The 14,118-nt window shown below is 33.2% G+C and overlaps 1 protein-coding gene across 1 annotated transcript; it reads right to left on the bottom strand.

Annotated features, from left to right (window-relative positions):
• Positions 1-123: 123 nt before the first annotated feature.
• On the bottom strand, positions 124-12,032 carry LOC140437588 (uncharacterized). Its single transcript, XM_072527189.1, has 3 exons — positions 11,861-12,032; positions 4,596-4,675; positions 124-448 (listed from the first exon to the last, which is right to left on the bottom strand). Exons 1-3 carry the CDS (start codon positions 11,903-11,905, stop codon positions 196-198), a joined length of 378 nt encoding a protein of 125 aa, XP_072383290.1. The 5' UTR covers positions 11,906-12,032; the 3' UTR covers positions 124-195.
• Between the last annotated feature and the right edge of the window lie 2,086 nt (positions 12,033-14,118).

A 14,118-nucleotide genomic window follows, 5' to 3' on the forward strand; every position in this document is an offset into this window, starting at 1 on the left:
TCTTTATTCCACAAGAGAAAGAATAACTTTTTTGTTAGCAATAAAACCATTGCCGCGAGATAGTATTTACTATTTACCTGTGACATTAATTAATAATTAACAGCTGCCTGAACTGTGAATAAGTATTCTTTAACAAATTTATTATTACATGTAAAAATGTACAATAACCGTAAAATACACATATTTTAATTAATATTATTTTTTATGTTCTACATCTTTTACATCAGATTTTCTAGGTGTTAAAGTATCTAAAATAGGAATTTTAATTCTTGGCAAGCTTTCCAAAAACTCTCCAACTTGATCTTCTATTTCCTTTCTAAGTTCATTTTGAGCTTTTACTTTATTTAGCAACATCTTTGAAGATGTATAACTAGTGTTTACAAGCTTGTCTATGAAATTAAGCAAAGCATCATCAGCAGGCCGTAGGAAAGACAATCCGTTATTATTGCTAAAACAAAAAAATTCTATTAGATAAAGATCTGTAAGGTTTCTGTTCCAAGACAACTTCGAACGTTACTTGCTAATTGCGCTAGAGCGCCAATAGTAAGTACCGTTCTCCACAAAATAAGCGGAAGGCCATTTTAAGGAGCTATATTTTCAAGTTAAGGAGTAAATTTTAGCCATCCACTGTTCTTATCCTAGCAAATCCTTCTAGGATAGATACGGTCTACTTACAAGCTCGTGGTTTGATCGTAGTCGACTTATTTTATGAAAATGAGATCATACCTCTTGCTTGCTCCATCCATGCTTAACGCCATTAAATACCCTTCGAAATCTAAATAGCAGATGTACAAGGTTTTTTGAAAGTTGCAACTTTCTTGTAAGAGTATACCTGTGTAAAATAAAGCCTCTTCGCTTCTTAGTCCTGGTTTTGAAATCCAAACAGTTCATTACTCAGTTTCTCTTTGCAAAGCAAGTTTTTTAGGGGAGACTTATTAAGATTATCAGTAGTGCAACGTTAATTAAACCTGGATGGAAAGAAAGAAATCCTAAAAGTTGGGTACTATTGTGGGTAACATAAAAATTAACCAAAGTGGAAGCTTTTGATGAATTACGGACACTGCTTCACCTCCACTTTCATAAAGAGGTGAAAATGTTAAATAAACCATAATCAGTTTCTTAACAAAAAAATTACAACAAACTTATACTTTCACTCCCATCTCTGGCAGGCGAACAAAGACAGAAATTTTTACTTGACCCTCAATAGACTAAATTGGAAATTTATGGTAATGAAACAAATTTCAAATAACAGACCCCGACCTGTTCAAGATATCAAGAAATCATTTATTTCCAAGGCGTGTACCATTTTGCGTCGGTAATATTAAAGTCACCGCCCTGATTACGACTTCTATCTAGCAAGAGATTGATTAAGCTTAGAAAAATATGACAGGAGGCATTTGGAAATTTGTAAACAGACACTTATTATGATTTTGTGTTAGACGCAGTTTTAAAAGCAATATTCGGCGCAATTAAGACTGTCTACACAAGCACTCATATTACTTATTTTCGTTCGGAATTCAGGTGTTTCTTAAGTAAGTCAAGATTGTGAGATGTTAGTCGAATGATTATAACAAGTCTCGTTCGAATATATAATTGTAAGACGTCGATATAACACCTTATACAAAACGGAATTTAGAATACGTGAATTAAAACTTTATAGAGAATGAGACGATTAAAATGCTACAGTAGGACTTTTCCATATTCTCCTTTTTTCACGTGTTATGAAGAGAGATTCTCATCAATATGGTCTGACTTGCACTTTGTATATTCTATAGGTTTTTCCACTTTTAATTTTAATATTCACGGTTATTTTCTTATCTTATCGACAGAAATGGATTTCAAGACCCTCATCATGAAGTTTACGTTTATAATTTTCTCGCTGTTTACTAAGTCACCCAACATATTACCATCCGAATCTTTATGTAGGTTTTAACTTTCGAATACCCATTTTTTCTTCTAATAACCAAGTTTTTTAGGCACATTAAAGGCGTGTTGCTGTTCTAAAGGATCTAAATTTTTTTTTGTTTTTTTGTTAGGTGTAATAATAAATACTTACATGAAAATACAGCTCCTTATTTACAAAACAAATTTTTTTGAAAACTATTTTTGGAGTGGAAAATGAAATGTCAAAAACCAACGTAAAATGTAATTTTGATTATAATCAAATCAAAATATAAATACAATATTTAAGAATGGTATAATTGCAATTCAGTAAACCTTTTTAGAGCAGATGTTACTAGGATCCAGATAACTATGATGGCAACCTCAGATAGGGAAAGAAATCCCCAGAACAAAAAGTTGTGGTTCAGGTTATGTTTTGACAGATATATTATCGGCCACAAAACAATTTTTTAAAATGTCGTCTCTTAGGACTCATTCTCTTACAACTTGTCCTACTTTTCGATTAAAATCAGCCACAATTTGAGTGAGTTGTATATTTAATGCTTGTTTCGAGTTGAAGCTCTTCCGATGATCTTGCTAACAGAGTCTGTATAATATCGTCTGTTTATCTTATGATTTCTTTCTTCTCCATTGGCGATTATTTCTTCGTTTGCATTTAATAAAACTTCCTTCCACGTGCTCTTATTACTTCTGAAACTTCATCTTTCATTTTTATATTTGCTCGCTGATTCCAGTATAAATTCAGGATTATTCTCAGATCTTTATCGTCTATACATTTGCTCCCAAAAATATCTTTAAGTAAATCACGACGTACCCTGTCAAAAGCCTTTTCGAAATCAATGAAACAGGCGTCTATCTCTTGATTGACGTCCAAGAATAGCTGTGTAAGAATAATTAGAGAAAACAGAGCTATTCTATTGTCTAGTACTTTTCTGAATGGCCAACTGTGTCTTGGTCATATTAATTTCCAACTTTCTGTAAACACAGTTGGCAATTATTTTTAGAAACACCTTAAGAAAATGACTTACTAACGAGATTGATCGATGATCGGAACAATTTGTTGCATTATTTCTTTTTGGTATTGGAATGAATGTGGGTAACAGCTAGTCTTGAGGAATAATACCAGTGTTATGTATGGAGTTAAGCAGATGTAACAGTATTGTAATAGAGTCGTCATTTATAAGTTTTAATAGTTCTGTTAGAATTTTTTTTTAAATACAATGGAAAATCCCAGTGATTGGCTGTATATCGTAGACTTTAAAAAAACTTACAAAGAAGTAAAGAAGTTATTATTAAAATATTTAAAAAATTTATCCAAAAGGATTACAATTTCTTCAAATTGTTTTCGGTCCAGTCGAACTATGATCAGTGACACATCTTGGGAGTTGTTGAAACTAGCTACCAATCTAGATGTAAATACCTTTAGATTACATGAACATCATATTTTATTGTAAAATTGTAATAACACAAAGTCGATGTTATAGGATATCACTTTAAGAGAACATAGATTTTTCCTGCTTGAAAGAAGGATAACTTCATCCAACGGTTTGAACCAGACAACTGAGCTGAGTTGAGAGTAAAAGCTGAGGAAAGAGAAAACAAGAAGTAACAGAAAAAGAAGATCTTTAAAAAAAGTAAAAAATCAACAGACATATTATGAGATCAGACACAAAAAATATGGAGAAACTCATCATTTAAAAAAAATAAAGCAAGAATAAACGAAATAAATAAAAGAGGATAGTTTGTAGCTCTATCATCATAAAGCGCAGTAAAACTCTGTAGGCCCCATTAATTAAGATATTGTTTTCAGGACATCTTACCAAAAAAATACAACAAACATTAAATGCGGCTTCGGCCACCAAAAAATTAAAAAAATACTAACAAAAACCGGCGCAAGCCACCAAAAAATTAACAAAACCTAAAAAATCCGCTCATACAGGGCCCAAACCCCTGAGCACTTAGTCTCCGAACTGGGCGCAGGATTGAGGCCCAAGCAAGCAATTTCAGTTTCGCGGACAAGTCACAAGAGCATAACAGGAATAAAGCGCTTAATGCCAGCCTCAATTTAAATTGGTTAGAGAACCATGTTGGAGTTTCATTATCCAGAACTCCCACATAAAGAGCATTTGGCTGATAGTTGCGCCCCTATCTCGTATCAGAGTGCTATAGAGTGGAAAGGGGTAGTCTGGAGCATTGGAGCGCGGTGGAGTAATTCATATCATTCATTCATCCATTCATGGTGTAATTCATGTTTACACACAAATTAATACACCTATCTCCAATGAATTGTTACAACTGCACGTAATTTCAAGGGTTAAATAAGTCTCTCAGGCTGGATTAAATTATATTGCTTATTTGATTGAGATGTATCCATGCATCACAAGGGTGACTACACTGCCTTTGCAGGGTCAAGACTAAATAGGTAGAGCCTGAGAAAACTACATAACTAAAATCTTTTACTTCTGCCATGTAATAACAACTATCTAATACAGCGTAAACGAGACTAGAAAAATGTGAAAAATTTTAGGAGTTAAATTCTAAAAAACTTCAATGCAAAGTTATAATATGACATCAAAATAGTGCCGTCAAAAACCTGCAATTACCAACAGCCTAGTTTACTATCTTTCCTCATCTAATAATACAGTAATTTAATAACGCATGCGCAATTTTATAATAATACCTCTAATAACTACCTTTTGGATGGATTTTTTTCGGGAAGTTCAATTGATTCATCCTCTAAAGTTTCTATTTCTCGACAGAGGGCACCTGTAACCTAAAAAAGTAATTATTTTATGAAGTAAATTAAATTTAAAATATAAATTAAAATGTATTATTGAAAAACGGTGTGATAATGAAGTAAAATACTTTGGTTTATCTTGAATTATTATTCATCTTTTGATTTTTGATATGTTACTGTTTTCTACGGTCTTGGGGTTGGATATCTCAGACATTCTTCAACGCAGAAAGCTATAGATCGAATTCTAATGCTGTCGAAAACATCTAGATATTGTCCAATATCTTAAAGCCCTAGGTTTTACTTAGCCTGGATAAAATGAAAAGCTGGCGTAAAACCAGAAGTAATAATATGCGGTTGAAGTGTAGCAGTAGCCTTGTTACCTTCCTTGTATATAATAGTCCTAAAGACTAGCAGATTACCCTGCTGTAAATCCAATGCTGCTTACACATAATTCTGGAGAGGATAAAGCAATTTTTACTACCTAACATTGCGGAGGAACAAGCAGGTTTCGTATCCGGACGTGGTACCAGAGAACAAATTTTAAACGTACGGCAGATTGTAGAAAAATCCAGAGAATTCAACATATTTGTGCTTCATAGATTATAGTAAATCTTTTGATTTGGTCAACTGGAGTAAAATGTGGCAGGTTTTGTCTGAAATGGGAGTCCCCAATCATCTGATACTGCTAATTAAAAGCCTGTATAATAACAATTATGCCAGAGTTAGAATAAATGGGGAACTAACCGATAGTTTCAGGGTCACAAAGGGCATGAGACACGACTGCATACTAAGCCCAATTCTATTTAACATCTATGGTGAATGGATAATGCGGAAAGCTACTAAGGACTGGAACAGTGGCATCACGATTGGCGGGAAGAAGATTTGAAACTTGAGATATGCAGATGATACTACTATCCTCGCTAGTTCTGAAGCTGAATTGATTCACCTGCTACAACGGATAGAAGACGTAAGCTTAACGATGGGCCTTAAAATAAACAGAGATAAAAAGAGAATCATGATAATTGACAGAGCTAACAACAATCAAAATCATCTGGTCATGATAAACAATATCGCTGTTGTAGATAAATGTGTGTATCTGGGCTCATTAATAACCAACAAAGGAGGCTGTACTGAAGAAATAAAGCGGCGGTCAGCAATCGCAAAAAGCGCTATGGCAAAATTAACAAAAATTTGGAAAAGCCATGAAATAACTACCGATACAAAAATGAGACTAGTAAGAAGTCTAGTTTTTCCAGTTTTTACTTATGCATCGGAATGCTGGACTTTTACCGAGAAAGACAAAAAGAACATAGATGTATTTGAGATATACTGCTGGAGACGGATGCTGAGAATACCATGGGTGACCCGAAGAACAAATGAATCCATACTGGACCAGCTAAACATAAAGAAAAGACTAAGAACACAAATATCAGAACAAATAATAAGCTATTTTGGACATGTGCTTCGAAGAAATGGTCTTGAAAAACTTACCATCCAGGGAAAAGTAGAAGACAAAAGAAATAGAGGTAGATCTCCCACACGATACATGGACCATATTGTTGCTACCATCGGCGTTCCATTGTCAGAACGTGCTCGAATGGCAGAAGATAGAAAAACGTGGAGGAACGTTGGGAAATTTAGACTATTACTATTTTACCGTTGTCTCCGATGCTTGTCATCTCAATAATAAATGTTTGTTATCTTGCTTTCGTCAGTCATTCCTAATTTCTAGATCTATATATGCACGGAATTGTTTTATTTATTATTGTTCTTATAAAGAATCAAAGAATCAAGTTGGCTTGCCTAAAAAATTCATGATTTTAGGTTGTATTGCTTAATACCACGATACTTGATACCCAGAAACAAAATATTCATTTAAAGATCATTTTATAGTGTTTATTATAAAAAATATTCAATATAAACTTTATGATACTGAACGTAACAACCTGTTGAGAATGGTTGAATGCCTTAAACTTTATAAAAAATATTAAGTAGAAAGATGCACTAGGAATCATCAAGTTGGAATTCAGTTGATTGTTGATAAGTGTTGTTTACCGTAAAATCCAGATTTTGCCTTTGAGTCACAAATGATCTCGAAAGACGAAGATGGGATCATGGAAAATATGCTAAGTGCACTTTTAGTCCTACAAGAGGCTTAAGTGATACGGTTGAATTTTTATAATATACGCAGTGAAGCAAGGAAGTTAAAAAGTCTGTCATCAAAATTTCAGATAAATACTTAAGAGTATCATGAAGGTCATTTTTGTTTTACCCTGTATATCGTGTGAGCCGAAAAGAGTTCATAATCTTTTTGCGTTTCTAAGATTAATAATCTAAACATTTTGGAGTCTGTTTAGAGTTAGCAGCTGCTCTTACGAAGAGACATATAAACTGTATCACAAGGAGTTCGTTTGATCTTAGTTCCGCCCATAGAGTCTAAGTAAAATGCTTATTTTCAAAGCGACGAGTTATGCAATACATAAATAAAAGTCCAGTTCAGAATTTTTTTTGTCCCCACTTAGGAGAGAATGGATTTTGTCTTCTCTTCACTCCCATGTGGACGATAATAGAGGTACGATGTGTGGAGTCCATCCCAGGAGGGCTGTTTGTTTTTTTGCTGCAGTTGAGTAAGTGGCCAGTAAAAAATGGGAAAATCTTTCTAAGAACAATCTTCTTATAGGTCAAGTGTCGAGTTTTCTTCGTCCCTCGACAAAGGACTAGGTGACGCTCTTTATTTTTCCCCTTTTTTATATTAAAAATTCTGTCATTTTCATTGGTACCTCCCAATTATAGATTTTTTCTCTAAATACATCCCATTTCAGATCTATTGACCTACCTGAGCGCTGGTTTGCAAAGTGAACAGACTTGCACCTAGATTTAGTATTTATCTTTTAATTCCCCTCTTCCTAACCAGACAAGTGTCGTTAAAACATCATCATCATACAGACTGTAGCGTAAAAGTTAGAATAAAACCCTAAATAAGGAGATAACAGCACTTAACTCGGACGAGTTAGGATAACAAAATGCAAACAACTATCAATACCCGGTGCAAAACAACCCAGACCAAACCTAAACTTAGATTAGGTAGAAACAAGAACGTGTGTTCATTTCTGACGCTAGAAGAAATAAATTAATTTGCAAAAATTCTAGAAATTCATTTGCATCCGTCAAACATTTATTAAAGCAATTCTAACAATGAAAGTCTATAAATAAATTTACCCTACTCTATTATGTACGCTATCTTAAGTTAGCGAAGTATTTATTTATGTATGTGTTTTACTTTTACCTCTAAACAACGACCCTAAGTTATAGCTCTCTAATAAAAAAATACAATTACCGAAACTCATTATTCATGAAAAGTAAAGAAAAGAGCTTTAATGAAAGGGCGCTGTAAGTCCGACTTTAAATATTTATGAAATCGACTAAACTCAAAGGAAATAAATATACCTTAATTAAATTTTCTTGGAAAAACCGTCATGAGAAGTTTAAAAACGAAATGAAATTTAATCTTGCATGTTATAATATTGGATTACAAAAGCCTATATAAAGATACTCAATTAAAAATTTGTAATAAGTATTTTATTAATACAGAAAATAGGCATCGTGTACTATTAGGGATAAAATTATACTATTAGGGATAAAATTATGGAATAAATTGATTTTTTCGATAAAAAAAAAACAAAAAAAACAAAAAATGTTTATTTGACAAACAAAAATTTCTTTCGCTTTGAATTGAACCGCCGACGACAATATTCTTAAACATTGTGAATCATTTCTGGAGTATATTACAAATTTTCAATCTATTTTTCCAGTCTCTTGTTTAAATCTGGTGACTTTTGTGGTCGATGGACGATTTAGACGATCCTCATTGATTTCTTAAATTGTATTGAATTAAATTTTCTCTACTATTAAAGCACTTTGCGAAGTAAATATTTGGTATTGCTGTTGTTTCTACTATAAAAAAACAAAAAACAAAAATGAATCCCCTATTAGGCACATGAATAATGAGACCTAAAAAACTATAACAAAAAATATAGTTTTTTAAAAATCGTGTTCGCTTTAATCAAATTTGAGTCAGATATTTGCATTTTCTTATAAGGACTAGTTTATTGCATAACGTAAACATAAAGAATTGAAGTATTAATTACGGTTGGATAAAAAGATAAAACCAGTACACAAGAAGTATGAAATTTATTTAATATAAAATATCCTAATACGTCTATCACACAATCCTTCTCCTTCTTCTCTTCCTTGAGCCCTCGTCAGGGGATGGTGACTAAATATCATTAGCTTGCTGTCTCCCACGGCTCCGATCCTATGCCATATGAACGGCTTCATGTAGGGATTTTCCCACCAGAGTGTTCATTTGGTCTGCCCATCGTGTAGGAGATCTTCCTCTCTTGGTCTTTGGCCTTAGTACCAATAGATCCATGGTTCTCGGTCGTCTAGCTGTGTGGCCGAAGTAAATTAGGTATGCTTGGTTTACTTTTTTTTATAGCCTGTCTTTTATATAAAGCTCTTCCAGAATTGACAAGTTGGTTCTATGTTCTATCCAGGATACGCGCAGAATTCTTCTATAGACCCACATTTCGAACTTCTATTGATTTTTTTTTTAAGTTCATATTTCAGATGCGTTTGTAGAAATGGAAAAGATAAGGAGATCGACCAACCTTAGCTTAGTATTCCTTGCTAGTGTTTGGTTTTTCGATATTTTAATCAATTTAGCTGTTACGGTTAGGACCATTGCTAGATTACGCATGATTTTTCAGGAGCAATCGCCATTGTTGGTTATCAGGGAGCTCAAGTAGATAAATCTGTCTATTACTTTGAAATTCGCAACTTGTAATATGTGCGATAGATTATTATTTTCTATCTACGACCGGCTTTTTTGCCCTAGGATATAACAAGTGTTTTTATGGTAACCGTATCCAAGACAAAATAAACAAATAATATGCAAGATGGAAGACAGAAGGAAATATAAAGGAAAAAATCTACAGAAGTATAAAGAAATACAACGAATAATTAAGGAAAAAATCAAAACAGCTAAGGAAATCTATTTGATGAAATAATGTAAAGAGATAGAAGAACTAGAAACAAAGTATGATATGAGAAGATTGCACAAAAAAATAAGAGAAGTGACTGGAATGGGTCGAAATAGACAGCAAGGACACATAAAAGACAAAAAAGGAGTACTACTAATAGATTAAGAAATTAAGACGATAAGAGGATTACGTTAGACAACTTTTACAAGATGAAAGAGGTGGAATACAGAAAATACAAGAATTAAATCCTTTAGAGAGACAGAAGATCACGATAGATGAAATCAAATATGCTATCAAAAACTCTAAAGATAATAAGGCAGCTGGATTAGATGAAATACCAGTAGAACTGTTAAAACTAGTGGAAGAGGATAACTTTTAAGTATTGGCAGATGTATTCAACACGGTGTACGATACGGGAATAATACCACAAGAGTGGCTGAAGTCAGCATTTATTACCATCCCTAAAAAACAAGCAGCAAAAGAGTGCTCTGATTATCGAACACTGAGCCTCATGAGTCATACTTTAAAAGTACTGCTCAAAGTAATACATAAGAGAATATACGAAAGGCTAGAGGAGAATATTAGTTGATCTACACTTGTGCTTTGTTGACTACCAAAAAGGCTTTTGATAAAGTATGACATGTAAAACTAATATCAATACTTATGAACAAGCGCATTGACAATAAAATCATAAATATAGTGCAAACATTAAATTGGAACCAAAGTGTCATAGTTCAAATTGATGGGCAACACTCAGAAGAAATGAAGATCTGTAGAATATGTGTTTTATCGCCACTTTTGTTTAACTTATATTCTGAAGAAATTTTCCAAAACACGCTCAATAATATCAAAGCGGGAGTTACCGTTAACGGAAAATTAATTAACAACTTACGATATGCAGACGACACTGTGATCATAGCAATAAGTATAGAAGATCTAAAACAGCTTATCGAAAGCTTAAGTATGAATAGTGCTGAGTTGCTGAGTTGCTGAACGCTAAAAAACGAAGTACATTACAGTAATTACAAAAAGACCACAAAATATACATCACCTATTGATAATCAATGGTAACGTGATAGAACAAGTAGAAAAATATCAGTAATTGGGAACTTTGATCAATGAAACTAATGATCATACTGCACAAATAAACAGGCGAATAGAGATTGCCAGATCAGCATTTGTACGAATGAAGCCACTCTAACGTACAAAAATCTAAATTTGCAGATCAGACTACGTACCATTCGCTGTTATATATTTTCATATTATTATATGGAGCTGAGACTTGATTAAAAAAATGCAATTTAAAAAGAATCGAGGCTTTCAAACTCTGGTTATACCGTAGAGTATTAAAAATATCATGTACTGATAGAATTACAAATAAAGAAGTACTGGAGAGGGTTGGTAAAGAAACGGAACTAATCACCACTATACAAACCAGAAAACTGGAATACCTAGGCCACGTGATAAGGGGACCAAAATATGAAATTTTGAGACTCATAATACAGGGAAAGATTCAAGGAAGATCTATTGGCCGGAGGCAGAACTCGTGGTTGAAGAATCTACGTGATTGGTATCAATGCAGATCGATTGATTTGTTTAGAGCAGCAAGCTCAAAAATAAAAATAGCCATTATGATTGCCAACCTCCATAGGTAGACGGCACTCTAAGAAGAAGAATGCAAGTGAAAAATAAAAAAAAAATAAATTATATACATACTTCTTGTAAAACACTGAACACGGTTATCAAAGAAATAAAATAAATTAAGCAAAAAAAGGCATATCTACTAAAGAAAATTGTATGGGACGAAAATATGTCGAACTAGAATAAAAGAGGAATATCTTTTACTCTATTTAATCGTAATGGAACACAATTTTAATTGAAAATACGTTATATTTTGATTTCCTTCTCGGTAAGACGAATGGAATAAAAAACAGAATATCAGAGTATACTGAGAAGTTCTAAAATGGGAGCACCCAAATAGATCCAGGCCAATAAGGCCAAAAGCTGCAGATAATGAATCCATACGAAAATAAACTGTTTTAGCTTTTCTATTATTTATATAATAATTAGGAATAAGCAACACTTATAAAACAAATGTTTTGTAAGTGTTGCTTACAAAACAAAATAATAAATATATTTTATAAACACTGCTCATCAATAAAGGTAATAAAATACATACTAAAATTCCAGAAACAAGAAGATACACAGCCAACTTCTTTAACATATTTGGATTTATTGCTTCTTAAAACACTAATAAAACTATAACAATAGTTCCAATGTCAGTGAATCAAGTATTAGTTTTATAACTGCAAATGTAACCTTGCCTTTTGTGCGGACATTAAACAAACAAACATTGTCTCATTTGGCAAAACCAATGCTAAATTATCCGATAATATAAATAATAGAGAAATTAGTCAAAGTTCTTGTACTTATTAATGTGTTTTTCGTGTTCGAATTTGTTTATGACTCATTTTTTATTCATACAATATCTTATGCATACAGTGTGTCAGTTCAAAGATGGATTCTACCGGTACTTAATGAAAATTCATTTTTTATATAAAGATTAACAACTATTCTTTCCCAAAGGCTATCGCGGGATAAGATTGTAAAATCTGCCTCGACTGGACTTTTATTTAAGGTTGGGCACTTGAGAGTACATATTTAGAAACTCTATCCAAATTTTTAGCTCCCTAGGTGGCCCTTGAGGTCCCCTATTGCAACAAATGTGTTTTTTACAAAATAAAATGTCCTATGCGATCCTTTGCTGTAAAAACATTATTTTTTCCTTTGGATTTTTTACGAAAGTCAATTTTTCATTCGGCATAAGCTTTTCGTAGGAAATTTTCATTAACTTATAGGAAAAGGGATCTTTATAGTATCAAACAAAAATGAAAAATGGACGAAAACTTTTATCTAAAATGTATACAAAATATTTTTAGTCGTCATCAACTTAAAAAATTCTTCTCCGATCGCAAAAGCATTTACTGAGACCAATGAAGTCCAAAATGTGTTTGGTCGTAACAAATTATAATACATATGTACACCATACTTTTTAAATCTTACCAAGTATATTGAATCTCATCAAATCAATCAAATCCTCCTAAAATCCATACTAGATGATTTCTATAACAAAACTCTTATATTTACAGATGGATCTAAGACGAAGGAAGGTGTTGGTTGTGGTGTATTTAACCAAAATACAAACCAATCATTGATATATAAATTACCACTGTTTGTAACATTTATACTGCCGAGTTTTTGCAATTATAAAAGGTGTTACCTGGTTAACAACCAATAACTTACTCGAAGGAGTAATATTAACAAATTCTAAATTTGCATTAAACTCTGTAAAAACTACAAAATTTGAAGGAATAAAGTGTCCTATGTTATATTGTTTAAAAAACGTGATATCAAATTTAAAAATAGCATTTATTTGGGCGAGAGGCAATATAGGTATACCGGGGAATGAAAAAGCTGATACTCTAGCTAAGGAAGCAGTGCAAAATGGAGTCTTTGGCAATATTTATACAGTAGGGGATATATTTAACTCAATAACAAATAAAATAAGGCTGAAATGGGACCAGGAACGGGAAAATATTCTTCAAATTCTTCTCGGTACAACTTCTCGGAACAAAAAATATCTTTAAACATAAATAAAACATTCTGTGGTTGATGGACCTGTTTCCGTGCCATATCTTTCATACACACACACACTCACACACACACACACACACACACACTCACACACAGATACTCACTTATACCACTGCTGTTGTGGTGTATCTAAATCGGTAATATTTACGCACTGATGACCAGAGCAAGCAGGCAAGCAATTTAATTAAACCCAGCCTGTGAGAAATGTTCACCCCTAAGAATTACGTTCGGATGTAACAATTCATTGAAGCGAGGTGTATTATTTCGAGTAAAAACAGGAGTTACTCCACCGCGCTCCAATGCTCCAGACCATCCCTTTCCTCCCTATAGCACTCTGATGCGTGATAGGGGCACAACTATCAGCCAAATATTCTTCATGTGGAGGTTCTGGGTAATAGAACCCCAACATGGTTTCCTAACCGAATTCAAAACTCAGGACAGCGCATTGTCGCTATATTTCTGTTATCTTAATGTGCTTGGTGCTCAAGGGGTTGGGCACTACGTGTCCAGGTTTTTGGGGTTTTTTGTTAGTTTTTTTTGTTGGCCTGCGCCGTTCTTTTTTTTATTTTTTTGGTGGCCGAAGCCGATTTTTTTTGTAGGTAGCCCTGAAACAAAAATCATAATTAGTACAATATCTATATGATAACATTGAAAAATATATAAAAATATGAGACAAGATACAATATAGAGCTTGTCCTCTTTAAGGCAACCGGGCTCACGTTGTATTTTGCGATTGTCCACGATTGTTTTGAGCTACGAACTATCTTCATTGTGCGTTGTTGT

This window comes from Diabrotica undecimpunctata, chromosome 3 (assembly GCF_040954645.1).
Source record: "Diabrotica undecimpunctata isolate CICGRU chromosome 3, icDiaUnde3, whole genome shotgun sequence".
NCBI lineage: Eukaryota > Metazoa > Arthropoda > Insecta > Coleoptera > Chrysomelidae > Diabrotica > Diabrotica undecimpunctata.